Here is a 15,606-nt window from a genome sequence, read left to right as displayed (position 1 = left end):
CATGAGATTGCCTAATAAGGAAATGTTAAAAGTACGCTTTTGAGTTACCCGGCAACGGAAAGATGCTCCGAGCTTCTTCATTGCCACCTCGTTTTCTTTTGTCTATTATTCGCGTCGTTTTTCATTCATTCTGCCGTAAGAATCTATCAAGTCTGCATCGCGACCGCTTCGCTCTTCGCGATTGCATCGTTCTATCGCGACCATCTCGTTCTTCGCGACCGCTTCGCTTCTCGCGTAAACCAATCTCGCGGCATAAGTGTTTGATTTTGTTAATTTCGAAAATTTGTAATAAATAATTGTTATGAGAAAAGAGACTGTTGCCAATTTCCCCTTCGTTCGTTCGAGTTTCTCGGCCCTTCTCACACGCGCTCATACCCTCGCGCACAGCCAGCTTTAGATGTAGTGCAAAAAAAAGTTTAAATAGAAAGTATTCTATTAACAAACAAAACTTTTGATGTAATTGTTTAATTACATTTTTAAGAGTTTCCTAATAATTGTTTTAATTAGACAACTACTGTTTGAATATTAAAATGATGTGTCTCACCATGAGAGAGAGAGAGAGAGAGAGAGAGAGAGAGAGAGAGAGAGAGAGAGAGAGAGAGAGAGAGAGGGAGGGAGGGGGGGAGAAAACAAAAAAAGTAATTAAAAGTAATATTACACTTAAAAGTAGTTTAAATTGCGGTCACGGTCTTCAATATGTTACTTCAGCATGTTTTTTGTGGAGGAAAAGTACTTCTGAAAGTTGAATAAAGACCTTGACCAGATTCTTTACCAAAATATTGAAATCTGCATTTTTCAGGTCATAAGATATTAAGACTTTATTTATTGTCGAAAGAAGCGGAACATTTGCTAAAAGGAATATCTATTTCTATTGTTATATCTATGTTGATATACTTAACGAATTTTTATTATAATATTGATAGTATTGAAGTTTATCACAAAATATTTTTTTATTTAATTAATATGTGTCTTTCGATTGTTGTTATTATTCTCTGATTTATCTTTTACAATAAAAATTGTAACATTTAAACCTTTGTTTTTTTTGCTTGGTTATAATTCGTTTCTTTTTACAAGACTCTCAGTCTTGTAAAAAGAAACGAATTATAACCAAGTGAATTTAAATGTTACTGAGAGATATTGATAGCTATACTATTTTAATATGACGCCATAAATGTAATAACAAAAAACAATTCACAGATTTACGATTTGAATTTATATAATGTAACAAAAGAGATTTTACCTGGTGCTCCGTCGTTGTCAAATCCGCTTAATCCATGAGGCAAATAAGTTTTTATTATTTCAGGAATTTCCCAATCAACTAAACTGTCAGTATCCCAACGTTTCCTCCATTCCATCGACTGCGAATAAAAATTTTTTATAAATATTGTTTATTTTATAAGAAGCACTGTGTTATAATTAAAATTATCAATACTTTTGATATTCCTGATTGCTGTATTGTACTGACAAACATGTATCATGCATGATATATATCTTTGATATTTGTGTTACTTTATAAAAACGTACAATCTATAATACAACATGTGCTTACGCCGTTATTTTTTTATTAGATTTTGATAAATTTTAAAATCTAATTGAGATGTTTTTTTACCACTCTTATTTTGACATAAGATAGAAAAAATGTAACAGTACAAATTGACTTTGTGTCTTTCTTGATAAAAATAAAATATTTATGTTATGATAGTTAAATTTCTCTCCGCAAATGATAATAGGTTAATTCTAAATATAACAGTTAATTATTTCTCAAAAGAGATAATATATATCATGAATGATGAAAACGAGTCATATTTTAAATAAATCGGTGATTAATAAAATAATAAAATTTTATAAAATTACAAGGGCATGTCACTCAAAACATATTTAACTTATCTTAACGCAAATAAGTTACGATACATTTAAATTTAGCATAAAAACTCGTGAATATCAACTATACTTGAAAACGCAATCTTAAAAGTGATTTTATTGTTCCGTGCAATAAATAATTTCATTGTCTCATTTTATCGTTTCTCACGTGTAATATATCTGTGTAAAATAATACGGCTTGTAGGTTTATGTGTTACGGTAGAACAAGTGCCGTTGGAACGGCTTGAGTCAGTGAGAGATGTTCGAAGACAAGCTGACGGTGAAAGAAATATTTCTCACAATTTACATTTAATGACATCAGGAATAGCAGGAATAGAAAGTGAAAAAAAGGTAATTTTCCTGAAGACATTACTTCAAAGGATACTTGGCCGCATTATAGATCCCCGGTTTTCAATCATCGTGAAACTTTTCGATGCGTGAATACAGATGGTGACTTCGCGAACGTGCTTTGGAGACTTAACGCATTACTTTCAACTGGCAAAACGGAACGTACAGAGAGAACAACTTTCTATTTCATATAAAACATCTTCGAGAACAAAAAAAAGCGGAACTGTCGACGGCAAATCATAAGCCTCAACATCCGATACGAACCAGGAAGGGTACTTTCTTTAATTTATTCGTGTGAAAATTAGCAGTGATTACTTTGAATGATGTTAGCAAATTATTTGACCGGTGCTTATGTAAGAAAAGATAGTTAAATTATTGTCTTAACATTTAATAAATTACCTAGTAAAACAGTAAAATATATAAATAACAAATGTTATTATTATTTAATAAAAAAATACTTATAAAAGAAAATGCCAAATTTACATTCGTTTATCTTTGTTTAATTTATGAGGCTCGATGAAATAATATATCTATTATCCGACGTACGAAACTGAAGATGACATCCGTCTAGATGTTCTTGAGACTGTCATTCAATTTCAATCAATAGAACTCGCTCATAAAAACGAATGAAGATTTCTCATCTCGGGACACAACAAAAGAAGTCAATTTCTTAGGATGCAACGAGCTGTGACACGACTCGCTAAATTTACGCCTGCCGTGTTAATATTTAATGACTCGCGAGTAATTCACGTGGCAGAGAAATTTAAAAGGCTCGCGGTGACCATATCCGGAACGTGTTTCACCACACTTTCTCAATTTGATTCGCCTGCCGTTTTGTGTAATGCGAATAGTCAGCCTAATCTGGAGGAACAGTTGAGGGAGGTTAAATACATAACCGGCGCGCGGAGACCCGTGTAATGTAAAATACACACATGCATTTTATTTGTTATATAAGTAAAACATAAGAATGTAAAAATATAACATTACGATATCTTAAATTAGCTTTTCACACGTTTACTTACATCTCTCAGCATTTTTTCCGCCGCGTCAGGTTTCCATTTTCTAGCTGAAAACAAATAAATATACGAATTTATTTTAACTTATATTACACAAATAATGCAATATTTTATGATATATTTATAAGAGAACTTCATTATTCTTTTTTTGAATTATTAGTGGAAATATTATTTTATTAATATTTAGTGTAATTTGTTAAAGATATCAATATTTGAACAAATGTGTGTATTAAAACAAAAAATATATAATTAGCTAAGTATATATCTGAAATAAAATTTATGTAATAATATTATACATGCAACATTAAAAAACAATTTTAAAAAGTACAATTCATAATCTCAAAAAGTCGTCACCTTTACTTATTTAAATAAGACTTTAAATTAATATTGTTATTAATGCAATATATAGTTTAAGTATACTTTAATAACATTTTCATTGTTCATTGGATGTTGTCTCTAACAGGTGTCGATGTGAGTCTTTAACAGTTTACGTGAATCACAGTACTGGAAACAGCTAATAATCGATAATTTAGAATTTTTATTTTCGCAGTTGTGTTTCAAAACAGTTTAAATAACTGTGCTAGACACTGTTTCGAAACACAGATATAAATCTCTACAAAAGCAGGCAAAAATGATGGATGTCATGATAATTTCTACATGAATATTTTTTATGATGCATGACTGACTATGTACACATAATACATTTATCGAAATCAAGGAGCATCTCTTCTTACAAAAGGTAGTATTAATTGATTATCAGGAGGAGCGGGTAGGAGGAAAAGATCATACCTCTCAACCAACGAAGCAGAAAGTGGTCATCATGGTGTGGCTGTAGGATATCTTGCACGGACCGCCGGAACTGCACAAAAACAGAAGAAAGGAAAATATAGACTTGTTTTATTTACCTTTTATGCATTATATAATTTTGTTATTGTCGAAACGTTCCCTCATGTTCGATCGTACAATTTTACGGTTCGGGACACGATTATTATACGTTCGTGAATTGAGATTTAGTCACGAAGAACAAAGTTACTTCATAAATATATATGGTGTGTATATGTGCATATTTGTGTGTAATGCGTTTACGCAACGAGTTACACATTTTTCCGGAAACAACGGTATATCGACTTCGTTCATTTTGCTTTGCGTCATCGCAATTTTTCTACACAATTCTTAATTACAATTTACAGGAAACATGTGCCATGATGTGTCGTATTAATGATGTATAAATACGCGAGGAAGTGAAACTTTCTTGTGGACTTTTATAATTATCAGTGTTATCTCTGAGATACGGAAGGGGAGGCGGGAGAGAGAGAGAGAAGATCCATATTGACATTATTGACATGTTACATTATTATTAAACCGAACCCTAATCGGAGTGTCTACTTTCACTCAAGATCATAAGAAAATCATGGAGAGCGCAAAATGATAATGTGTATGTGTATATATATATAACAGCTTTAGTACAGAATACACAATAAATAAATTAATGTATATATATATATATATATATGTATATTTATTTATTTATTGTGTATTCTGTACTAAAGCTGTTATTTTTGATAATTTCGAATATTCGAAGGTTCGGAAAAATGTGAAATTTCGAAACTTTAAACCTTTAAAGTGAACTTCTGACTTCCAAATTTAAAAGTTCGAACATTCGAAATTTGAAGTTTATTTTAAAAGTTTTAAAGCTTTAACATTTTATATTTTTTTGAATAGGGTGATTACTAAAAAGTTGGTAACATTAATTAATGTTGGAACTTTATTGATTATTTTACATTAAAAATCACCAATTTATTATCGTGAAACAGCCTTTTACATATATTGCATGGAATAACCGGTACGAAACATATCCTGGTATGGTGGAATTATACACCGATCTTTCTTGCGTAATAAAAAGATTATTACGGCACTGATCTCATTTCTTAATAGACAGAAACATAAAAAAATTTACAATCAGGAGCGAAAGGATCAGAATAAGTTATATATATGTTATTATTACTGGATGGCGATTAAACCGGTTAGGTTCTTTAAAAATCTGGCCTTGTGTTTAAATCTGTAATTCGGATAAACTTTCCTCTGCATGTGCATAGTATCGACGTGTACGTGACACAAAGGAATGTGTTTGTATGTATGTGTGCCGATTAAAGTTAATAGTATTGTTTTGCAGGTAGTCGATGATCGTATAATGAGAAAAAAGTTCTATCTTTTTTGCTACTTTGAATGTAGCCTACATTGCGTCGAGCGTGAAAATAGAAAATAGAAAATGTAAATAAGACAAACTATGATCGGATTTTAGATTGGATTGGATTAGACGCTATCAATATCGTTATTTTCTTTCCGCTGTTTTTTTATCAATAAATTAATTATCCAAAAAGATAAAAGCATCTTAAATATATGTCTTACATCTCAAAATATTATTATGAAAAAAGTTTCATATATCGTTTTTTTTTTTAAATTAAATTTGATTAACTATCTGTAATAAAATTTGAGTATAATTTTCTTGTTGGTTTAGAAGTTGTACAATTTTTTTGCTCTTAATTCTTATGTAAAATTGCATTCTGTAATACTTAGTTGCAACTGATGAGAAAGTAGCACGATTATTTATATTACAAATTAAATTTTTTACATGTAATAAAACTCTAATAAAAATATTTTTGCGAAAGTTTATTTGGATCTGTTTAGTCATTTAAAAATTATTTACTTAAAATTATAACAAAATAGGGTCCTATTTAATAAATTGCTTTTATATTTGTTATTCTATTCTATTATAATATTTACAAAACCCAGCGAGTTGCTCATCGCAGTGGTTCACGTAGCACTTTTTAAATATTTTTCAGACGGAGTTATTTTTGCTGCCAAATTTTTCATTGCAGTTGATATCAGGGCCAAAATTCACGACCAAAGTTTTTGGTTATTAATTAGAAAAAATAAGTCTGAAAAATCTGCAGTTTTTAAATTTTTTATATTTTATTAATAACGATTGTTACAGATTATATTTTATTAATAATGATGTTAATTACATCCGTACATTTAGGAAAATTCCTTGAATACTCAATGAAAGTGACGCATATTTGTTCTTGGCCAACTACAGTAGAAATTTATTTATTAATATATATAGAGTGATATACAATAATCGCGATAGAGTGAGAATATAATATCTTTTTTTGAAATTTTTATTACTAAGAATAAGTGTCATGAAATGAAAATTTTCTATTAATAAAAATAGAATAGGAATTAAGATTTATTGTAAGGAATTTACTTTCTCAAAAGTAAATTGCGAAACAAATAACAGCTTGTTTGGGAAAAAGACTATCACGAACAATTACGTAAATTATTGCAATTTACTATTAGATTGTAGAAAGTATCAAAGATGCATTATAGTATATGAAGCTACTTTTTTTTTGCAGCGTGTTATGATAGAGCTTCGTTATAAAACAATAGATTTATTATTACATCTATATAAATAAAAAAATTACGCGGTTATTTTTGCAGTGACATTACTCACATTAAATATAAAAAAATATGCATATTGTTTCTACGAAATTACAAACGGATTGAATATGTTTATTTTCTGAATTACATTAAAAACGCGGAAAAACACAGATAGTATTTTTATTGACTAATAATGATGTTATTCTCATTAATGTTATATCTGATATTAGAAACGATGACATGATAGAAATACTGATCTTAATTTGAATTGTATTATCTATAGAGATAACTCAATGTAGATATACATTTTTAGTAAACATGTAATTTTGCAAATAACAAAGTTAACATTTAATTTTATTATTTGTAAAATATTAGTAAAATTAATATTTCCTTTTATTCAGTATATTTTTTAATGTTTACTTTATCATCCATTTCTATCAATTGTTTCAATTGCAAACATTTCATTAAAGCGAATATCATTTTTAACATTTAGTAAGTTTTTGCATTCCTTTCGACATAACCACTTTTATTCTGCTTCATAGATCAAGCCACTTTTACTGCAAATTTCTGCTAAAGTTTCCACGTCATTTCGTACGATTGCTTCATCCGAACCGAGCCTAGGAAAAGTCATCTTACGCACGTCGCGAAAGATTACTTATTTTTGCATCCGATGTCGTAATTCGAGACGGCGGATTTACGTATGTATTGAGGACCCTTCAAAGTGTGTCATGAGATTTTTGCTTGTACCCGATTGTCCTTAGTTGCGGGGCCGTGACAATCTCTGGACATAATAGATGAAAGTGTTGCCGTTGCGACGCGACGTTTTCCTTTCAATTGGCAAGAAAAAAAAACGACCGTCAATTTACTGGTCACGTTAATTAGTGTCAGACGAATAAATTAAAACCAAGCAAAATAATAAATCTTTTTATTATTACATGCACGTGTCACGTACAAGGTGTTATCTTTTTTTGCTGGTGACAGTGGTTGCCATTTGTCAACACATTTGCAGACAGTGAAATTCTTAATATCAAATATCAAACGAATTAATTTTAATAGAGTTTGACATTAAAATTGTCGGATCAGATTTTTATGCGCGCGTTTTATTTTGATTGATATAAAAGACAAATTCAGTATTGAAACAAAGTTATAAATCGATTTGAAATCGACGGCATAATCGGAAAGTACCAGCGTCGATCTCTTCGCGATCCGCTGCATCTCGCTGCTTGAAATAAGTACTCGGTTGCTTACTATCCGTTCTAGATATCAGAGGTGAATGATCACTAGGTTGTAAGAGGAATGAAGCAATCTCTCTATGCGCAGTGAAGTGGAATTTGCGGTACCGCGCATAACGAAATTTTTACCCTTATTGAGAAATCGCGTCGGTAAATCTAGATTAACCTAATTTAATTGCAAAAATCTTTCCTGACCCACTGCATAATTTCTTTTAAAGTCATCGCTGAAATTGTTTTTTAGCAACTTTTAAAATTTTGTAAAATGCAAATTATATATTTTAAAATCACATCACATTCTATTTATTATTACAAATCTATTTTTTTACAAGACTTTAAGGAGGAGCAGGTATAATTTTGTAAAAATAAACATTTTTAGAAGAAATAATTATTTACTTTATCTGTTTTTCCATCTTATATGCAAATTTCTATTAATATTTAAATTTTTATACGAAAAATGTTTATTAAATGACAACTTTCTTTCTGGTTTTTGTTTTTTTTTGTTTCATTGAAAAAAAAAGAAAAATAGATTCCTTACATAAAATTTAAAGGAAGCTGCTTACACGAGTTGTTACTTATATGTCACGAATGTCGATAATCTGTGTTTATCAACTGCATTTATGTGCGTATACATTCTAACATAATCAAATTGTCAACTACTACATCAATTCGTCAAATACTTAATAAATGTCAAGTTTTTACGTAATAACTATTATGATGCTATTACATTGCTTATATATTGTATTATTTACATCACATATGCTTGTTTCTACCAATGTAAATTAACGTTAATTTCAGTTTATTTTGTTATCTCATTTTTCCAAAAATTAAAAAACATAAAGCAAGAAGTTAAACTGAGATTAAAGTTAATCTATATGTTGGTAAAAATGGACTATAGCAATATTTCTGAAGTATTAACTAAATGAATATTTCCGAATTATCTTGGACTAGTCTGAAGATGAATATTCGTTTGTATGTATGGATATAAGCCTTTACAATGTTATCATATCATTTTTGGGTATGTGAATTAAACACTAAGATAATACAGAAATTTGCGAGTAATAAATATCTAAGTGTAATAAATCAAAGCGTAATATGAAATAAACACTTTTTTTTACATTCTTTACTTCGAATCCTAGGATAACATTTCTATTTTTGGTTATATTATCTCGTGTCAAAATAAAGTTTTAAGGGTTATCAATATTTCTCAGATTTACGAAGAAATATCTTTCAAGTAAATACTATCGATTTTTATTTTGACCATCTCAAGTAATGTCTTAAAATTTTGATACGGCTCTGTGATTGGTTGATGACATCTAAAGACAATACTTAAAGTGATCTTAAATACAAGACTCGACATACTATGACTACCACTCTTATTAATCTTTCATATATTCTGTCATTTATTCCTTAAAAAAATAAAAGTGATTTATAATCTCCAAATGTCATGCTTTTTCGCTGACAATATATGAATAATTATTATTAATTCATAAATCCATGAAATTTAATCTTTTGTTTACTGGAATTCAAGAGACAATAAGAATTATTTTAATTTTATTGTGCTATTTTTGAAAAATTACAAAACATTGTTTCAGTAATCTTTTTAAATTTTTTTATTAATAACTACATGTTCAAATTAAAAGAAGATATTGATATTGTTTGCAATAAAATTAAGTATAGAACATATTTCTCTCTTATTTCTATGTATGTTTTCTGATAACAGTGCATGTCACATAAAATTGATTTAATATAAATCTAAAAAGATTTGGAAAATTTGTTATTTATAATTGCGAAAGATGTTTTGCATTTTGCACGCGTAAAAAAAATGAAGAAATAAAAGATACAAGACTTACTTGGATTATCATAGCTCTTAACTTTAATCTCGGTTTAACTTTTTTTTCTAATTCTAACAAATTTTAAGCTATATTAACGCAAACGGGTTTAAAAAGTATTGACGTTCTAGGTATCTATGCGTTATTTATTTCATATACACTGAGAAAAAAATTTTATTAATTTGATTAAATTTTCCAATTAAATTAAATTTTGTCTATTCAAGTATTTATATATTTCAATTAATTATATAAATATTAGAATTAAAATTTGTGCATTTAAGTTAAATGCATAAATTCTTGAACTGAAATTTTAATTTAGTTGGAAAATTTTATCAAATCAACAATATTTTTTTTTTAGTGCAAAAAATCTATCTTATTTCAATTTATTGTTTATTAATTTTTATGAAACTGTCTAAAAAGATATGGTAATAATTTTTATATGTTGAAATTGTATTAGTCTTTTAAAAATTTCTAAGATAAATTATATATTTTTTTGCATTATCTTACCTTCATTAATGCAAATCGTTGATCATCCGCCAAGTTCAATGACATTTTCACTGTTTAAATATCGTTTACGATTTGATTTTAATGAATTTATTTCTTCAGTTGTAAAACTTGTTGATGAATGATTTTTTTGAGATTCTTTGAGTCGACCTTTGTATTTATGACTACAAGATTAAAATATAATTATATCTAATCACATATAAAATCGTATTAATTGTTTTATAAATTTTTAATTTTTATCAAGATATGATAATTTTTTTGTACATGTATCTATACTTATATATCTTTTGCTTGTTAAAGTATGTCGCACATGGGTAATTATGTGTTATGTAATTTATATCAATTAAGACTGAAATTAAAGAAAATTCATGCTTTTTACGATTATTTCTAAACAACAAACAGTAGAATATAGGAATTTATTATTTGATTAACGATGATTAATTATTTTGTTCTTTAGCTAATTTTTTATGTATACTATTTTAGTTAATTATATGTATATATTAACTTCAAGATATATCAAGCCTGTGTTCAACCAAGTATGAACACCTATGTTATCGATTCTTTAGTTGTGATAAACAATAATTAGACTAAAATTTGCATCATTCTTATCAGATTGCGTGATTAACTGCAACTTGTAGTTTTTATCGAATATTATCATATTTGAATAATTCTTGAGAAAATCAATAATTATATAAACTATTGCAATTATATAGAATATTTAACCTCTAGAATGTTTAAATCACATGCAGATATATTGGTTTTTTATTCAATAATACTTGCATCTCGATAGAACTATAGTTTAAAAGAGATGCTATATATAATTATACAATTATTTTTAAATAGCTAAATTTTACTGTATTATATAATTATATATTAATTTTCATAAAAAATTGAATAATGATTAATTATTTTTAATGTTCAATTATATGCTCATATCGAATTCAAGCTTTATCAATTTAATGTTCAATAAAATATAAACCTCTACATATTATAGTTTATTCAATTATTTAAAATAATTTAAGATTTATCAATTTAATGTGTTCAATAAAATATAAACTTCTACATATTATCATTTATTTAATTATTTTAAATAAAAAAAGATAATATGTAGAAGTTTATATTTTCTTGAACACATTGAATTGATAAACCTTGAATTCGATATAAGCATATAATTAAACATTGAAAATAATTAATTATTAATCAATTATTTTCTATGAAAATTAATCAACATATCTGCATGTAATTTGAACATTCTAGCGATAAAATATTATTATATTCTATATAATCTCTTTACATAATTATATAATATACTATAATTTAGCTATTGTTTAAAAATAATTATGTATTGCATATCTCTTAAGTTGTAGTTCTATCAAGATGCAAGTATTATGGAATAAAAACCCGAGGTTATCCAATGATTGTCATTTATTATGGCAATCCATTTAATTTGTGATATTATGTACTCCAGCTTAAGTTTGAGACTGTGTTACAAAATCGATAAATAATCGGTGTGCAATTTGCATGACTTAGAAATTGTAAAATTCGTGTAAAAATTTAATATAGGCATCGAGATTTTCTGTAATGAAATATAGTTTTCTTGCTTCTTTATGTTATTTACCTTTTAATACATTATAACAAAAATGTTATCAAATAAGAATATAATATTTACGAATGTTTTATCTTTATATACAAATTTAATTTTTATTTTTATATAGAAATTAAAGCTATATATATTATATTAAAATGGCAAATTACACTGCGTGTATAAAATATGCAAAATAATAGATCGATTTTACATATATAATTTTTTCGATGAAATATATGAACGTTTGTTGTAAAATATATTGCAAATTACTACTCTTTGTATTTTGTTTCTTTAGTCAAAGATCACGTAAACTTCAAGTTGGAAACGCGAACAGTTAAATAAAAGTTATCAATAGTATTCTCATACCACAATTTCCGATAGCTTTGACATCTGTATTTACGACCTGCGACCTGCGTTTTGCATATCTTATGCAGAAGGTCTTTATATGATAATGCTACTTCGAATATCTTAATATTCAATGAAAACTACAAGTTGCAGCTGAATCACAATTTGATAATAATAACGCATGTAAAAGAGACAAATATTTTTGTCTCGTGAAGTTCTATTTTATCTGAACTGTCATTTACAAATGCGTCCTAAACGTTTATCCGAAAATGCCACGGTACCAAAAAGGACTCGCAAGATTCAAAAGCTAATAGAAGTCGCGAACATCCCTCGAAGACAGCGAAGATTAACTGATCGTTTATTCAATCGGCAGACACAAATCCCACCGGGGACCACCACCTCGCGATCGCGCGACTGCTCAGCGTCGACTGCGGTGTTCAGGTCGATGCTGCAACAGGTGTCTGTCGCGGCGGCCACCACACGATTCACCCCACGTGTGTGTGCGTGCGGGCTCGCGCGCGCGCACGCGCGCAAAAGCGCGCGAGTGTGATTGCACGCGGTTGCCTGCGCTTGACGCGATCGTGGAGAAGATGAGACAGTAGACGAGGTATGAGGTAAATGCCGACGTGCGTCGCGAATGGCATCGGTGGAATGGTACCGGTTCATTTTCAACGATGGCAAGTTTCCAAGTTTGCTGCCGACCTCCCTTCCCTCCCTCCCTCCCCATCATCGGGCTGACCCTGGCCCGTTTCAGTCCAGTCATTTTCACCGAGGAGCTGGTACACGCACGCGAAGAGACGATCAAACTCGATCAACAGGACGTCGGACCCGTCGGGTCAGTTACGTTTCAACATCCCGACATAGCATATAGTCTGTATCTGACATTAAGTCTGTTGTCTCGCCATCACCACCCTCGATTATCACATCATCATCGCCGTCGTAGAACGAGATCCATCGATCCATGCGGTCGATGCGACGCGAGTGCACCGTACTCTGGCGTCGGTGCTCCGACGAGTCCGAGGTCGGCGTGTGCGCGGCGCTCCGTGAGTAGCCGCCGTGAAAGAGTATCTTGAAGGAATTCCCCATGTCGTCTGTTGTCTTCAAGCGATTGCAACATCCCCCCGAGGGACGGACAACAATTAATGCTTCCTAATATATTTATAAGCGTATATTTAATGCATTTGTATGCGTGTGTATATGTGTGCGCGCGCGCAAGCGTGTGCTTTGCTACTGTCTATTAATATCCCTGCACGTGCGGCGTAAGACAATAAATTACGTTTTCTATTTGGCTCGCTAACTAACTATAACTTGAGAAGTTCTTTGTGTTCTTTTGCGATAGAACACGCGCGTGTAGAATGATATTTACAGAGAGTTTATCTTGCGGATTTGTATCTACAATCAGCATTATTCAATTTTGAGATTGTTTATCTAATGTCAAATTGATAATGAATATGATATCGTGTCAAATCTTTTGTCGCAAATTTATTGTTTATATATGATTATTCGTTATCATTGTATCATTTGTCAAGTATTTATGTGATTATCAATTTATTATCTATGTGATTGTCCTTAGCGCCGTCGTTCAGAAGCGAAGGCTAACATCTCACTGTTCACTAATCTTTAATTCGATAGGCCATCAGACAGAAAACAATTTATATTAACTTTTTATGTGAAAAATCATGATGCGATTTTTCTCAAGGTTAGCTTATTATCTTGATAAGTCGATTTGTAATCGTCGTAAAAAAAACAAAAAACAGCTTTGCACTTAAGGACAAGAACCAAACAAGTTGAAGAATTGTGTAACAGTTGCAAAACTGGTTTTTTGCGAACGCAGAAATTTATGCTCTAATTAAATATGATTCTACGTAACGGGAGGTTTCAAACCTGATTCACACATGGACGGAAATATTCTAGTCGATTTTGCGATTAGTAGTGGGTAACTAATTCACGCGTATCTCGCTGTATCACCGCGACGTGCGTTGTGTTGGGAACTCGAGCGAACCGAGATACCGCTTTGCGTTTCATTAATTCGACGGCGATCAAAGTTTCGTTGAATGAGACATGTTTACTAAATCATCGGGACAAACAAACAGAATACCCGTCTAATGAAATCATGAGCGCATCGATAAAACAACGCTTCTAAAATAGAAATCATTGATCGATATATGCTGGCGCATGACAAGTCACCGCATTGTTTCGATAGATTCTCATAAGTTTCTTTGTTAATCTTTTTTTACTGACATGAAATAAAATATTTTTATCTTGCAAAGATCTTATAACAAAAAAATATGTTGCACAACGCGTTGTGAAAAAAAAAAAAGATTTACATTTGTCTTATTCATCTTGATAATTATCTTTGCATATACATATATTTAATATAGTCTGATTTTATATTTAAGATTATCTTAACTCGAGAATAATTACCTTGTTTGTTTATGTACACGATTATTTAGGATGATTTTTAGTTAAAAGCAATTGCTATTAATTACTTCTTGTATATTATTGTTTTATAATTTATTAATATATAAGAATATTTTATACGTAAAGATTTTATTTTTTATTTTTTGAGAAAAGTGAGGAATGATCAAGAAAATATTAAAATAAACGAAACAAACATATTGAACAGCTTATTATAATAGTATTTCTAAAATATAAGAAAATTAGTTACTAATTAATAAAACGTTTTTATAATATTATACATTATAATATGGTACAAATTTAGTCTCGGAATCTTCGAATGAAAGATAGACATGGGATTTAGGATTAGTAAAAAAATTTATTGTGACACGAGATTTATTTTCTGATGCTGTGGTGTAAAAAACATCCTAATTAATTATTCTCGAGTTATATAATTTCGAGTCGTTGTATAATTTATTTCATTGAATGGAAAAGACTGAATTGTGAATAACACACCTTTAATATATAATAGAACCTCAATAATTCGAATCCCCAGAGTAGAGCTAAACAATGTTATAGAGGTTTTTGAACTAGAGAAGATATTCGATCAGATATAGTGGTCTGACGTAAAACTCAACTTATTAAGGCCTTGAGTAAAGATTTGATGAAAGAACATTCGAATTATATCGCAACGACATAGTGCACAGCACTGGTAGTGTTATCTATCGACAAATGTGAGCACTTTCTTGGCGTTGAATGTCGGGCTTACCCGCGTGATCATTTGACTTCCATACCTTTTAAATTCGCTCACTCAAAGTCAGACACTTGCATTAAACATGTCGATTTCGTAGCAATAATTTAAAATAATGTAAGACATGAAGTACGAAACTTCAGCCAGTAATTAATATTTTCAATTTAAAAAAAAAAGGAGTTTTAGCCACATAAAATTATTGCGCAATTGACATGTATGTTCAGATGTTTTACAAAAGTATATCGTAAACTCGGAGCCTGTTACATTGTATATTCGCGAAATATGGTAATACGTTCTGTCT

General features: G+C 29.8%; 1 protein-coding gene and 1 long non-coding RNA gene across 4 annotated transcripts in view; one reads left to right on the top strand and one right to left on the bottom strand.

The window, feature by feature from the left end:
* Nucleotides 1-15,606, bottom strand: part of LOC105835042 (SEC14-like protein 2) — a 29,271-nt gene that overhangs the window by 4,395 nt on the left and 9,270 nt on the right. The window contains exons 1-5 of one of the 3 annotated variants that reach the window (XM_012677979.3): nt 12,400-12,603; nt 10,231-10,391; nt 4,014-4,083; nt 3,231-3,274; nt 1,241-1,358 (exon numbers count right to left, since the gene is read on the bottom strand). In XM_012677979.3, coding sequence (XP_012533433.1) covers nt 1,241-1,358; nt 3,231-3,274; nt 4,014-4,083; nt 10,231-10,275 — 277 coding nt within the window. In that variant the 5' untranslated portion in view covers nt 10,276-10,391; nt 12,400-12,603. Of the gene's footprint in view, nt 1-1,240; nt 1,359-3,230; nt 3,275-4,013; nt 4,084-10,230; nt 10,392-12,399; nt 12,604-15,606 lie in introns of those variants that run through there. The other 2 variants (XM_012677978.3, XM_028194491.2) reach the window with 2 other exon arrangements.
* On the top strand, nt 4,082-5,895 carry LOC114255516. Its single transcript, XR_003626775.2, has 2 exons — nt 4,082-4,659; nt 4,947-5,895. It is a non-coding gene; the product is annotated as an uncharacterized LOC114255516 (long non-coding RNA).

This window comes from Monomorium pharaonis, chromosome 2 (genome assembly GCF_013373865.1).
Source record: "Monomorium pharaonis isolate MP-MQ-018 chromosome 2, ASM1337386v2, whole genome shotgun sequence".
Lineage (NCBI taxonomy): Eukaryota > Metazoa > Arthropoda > Insecta > Hymenoptera > Formicidae > Monomorium > Monomorium pharaonis.
The sequence above is the reverse complement of the archived record's forward strand: the minus strand, read 5'-3'. Positions and strand labels throughout refer to the sequence as shown.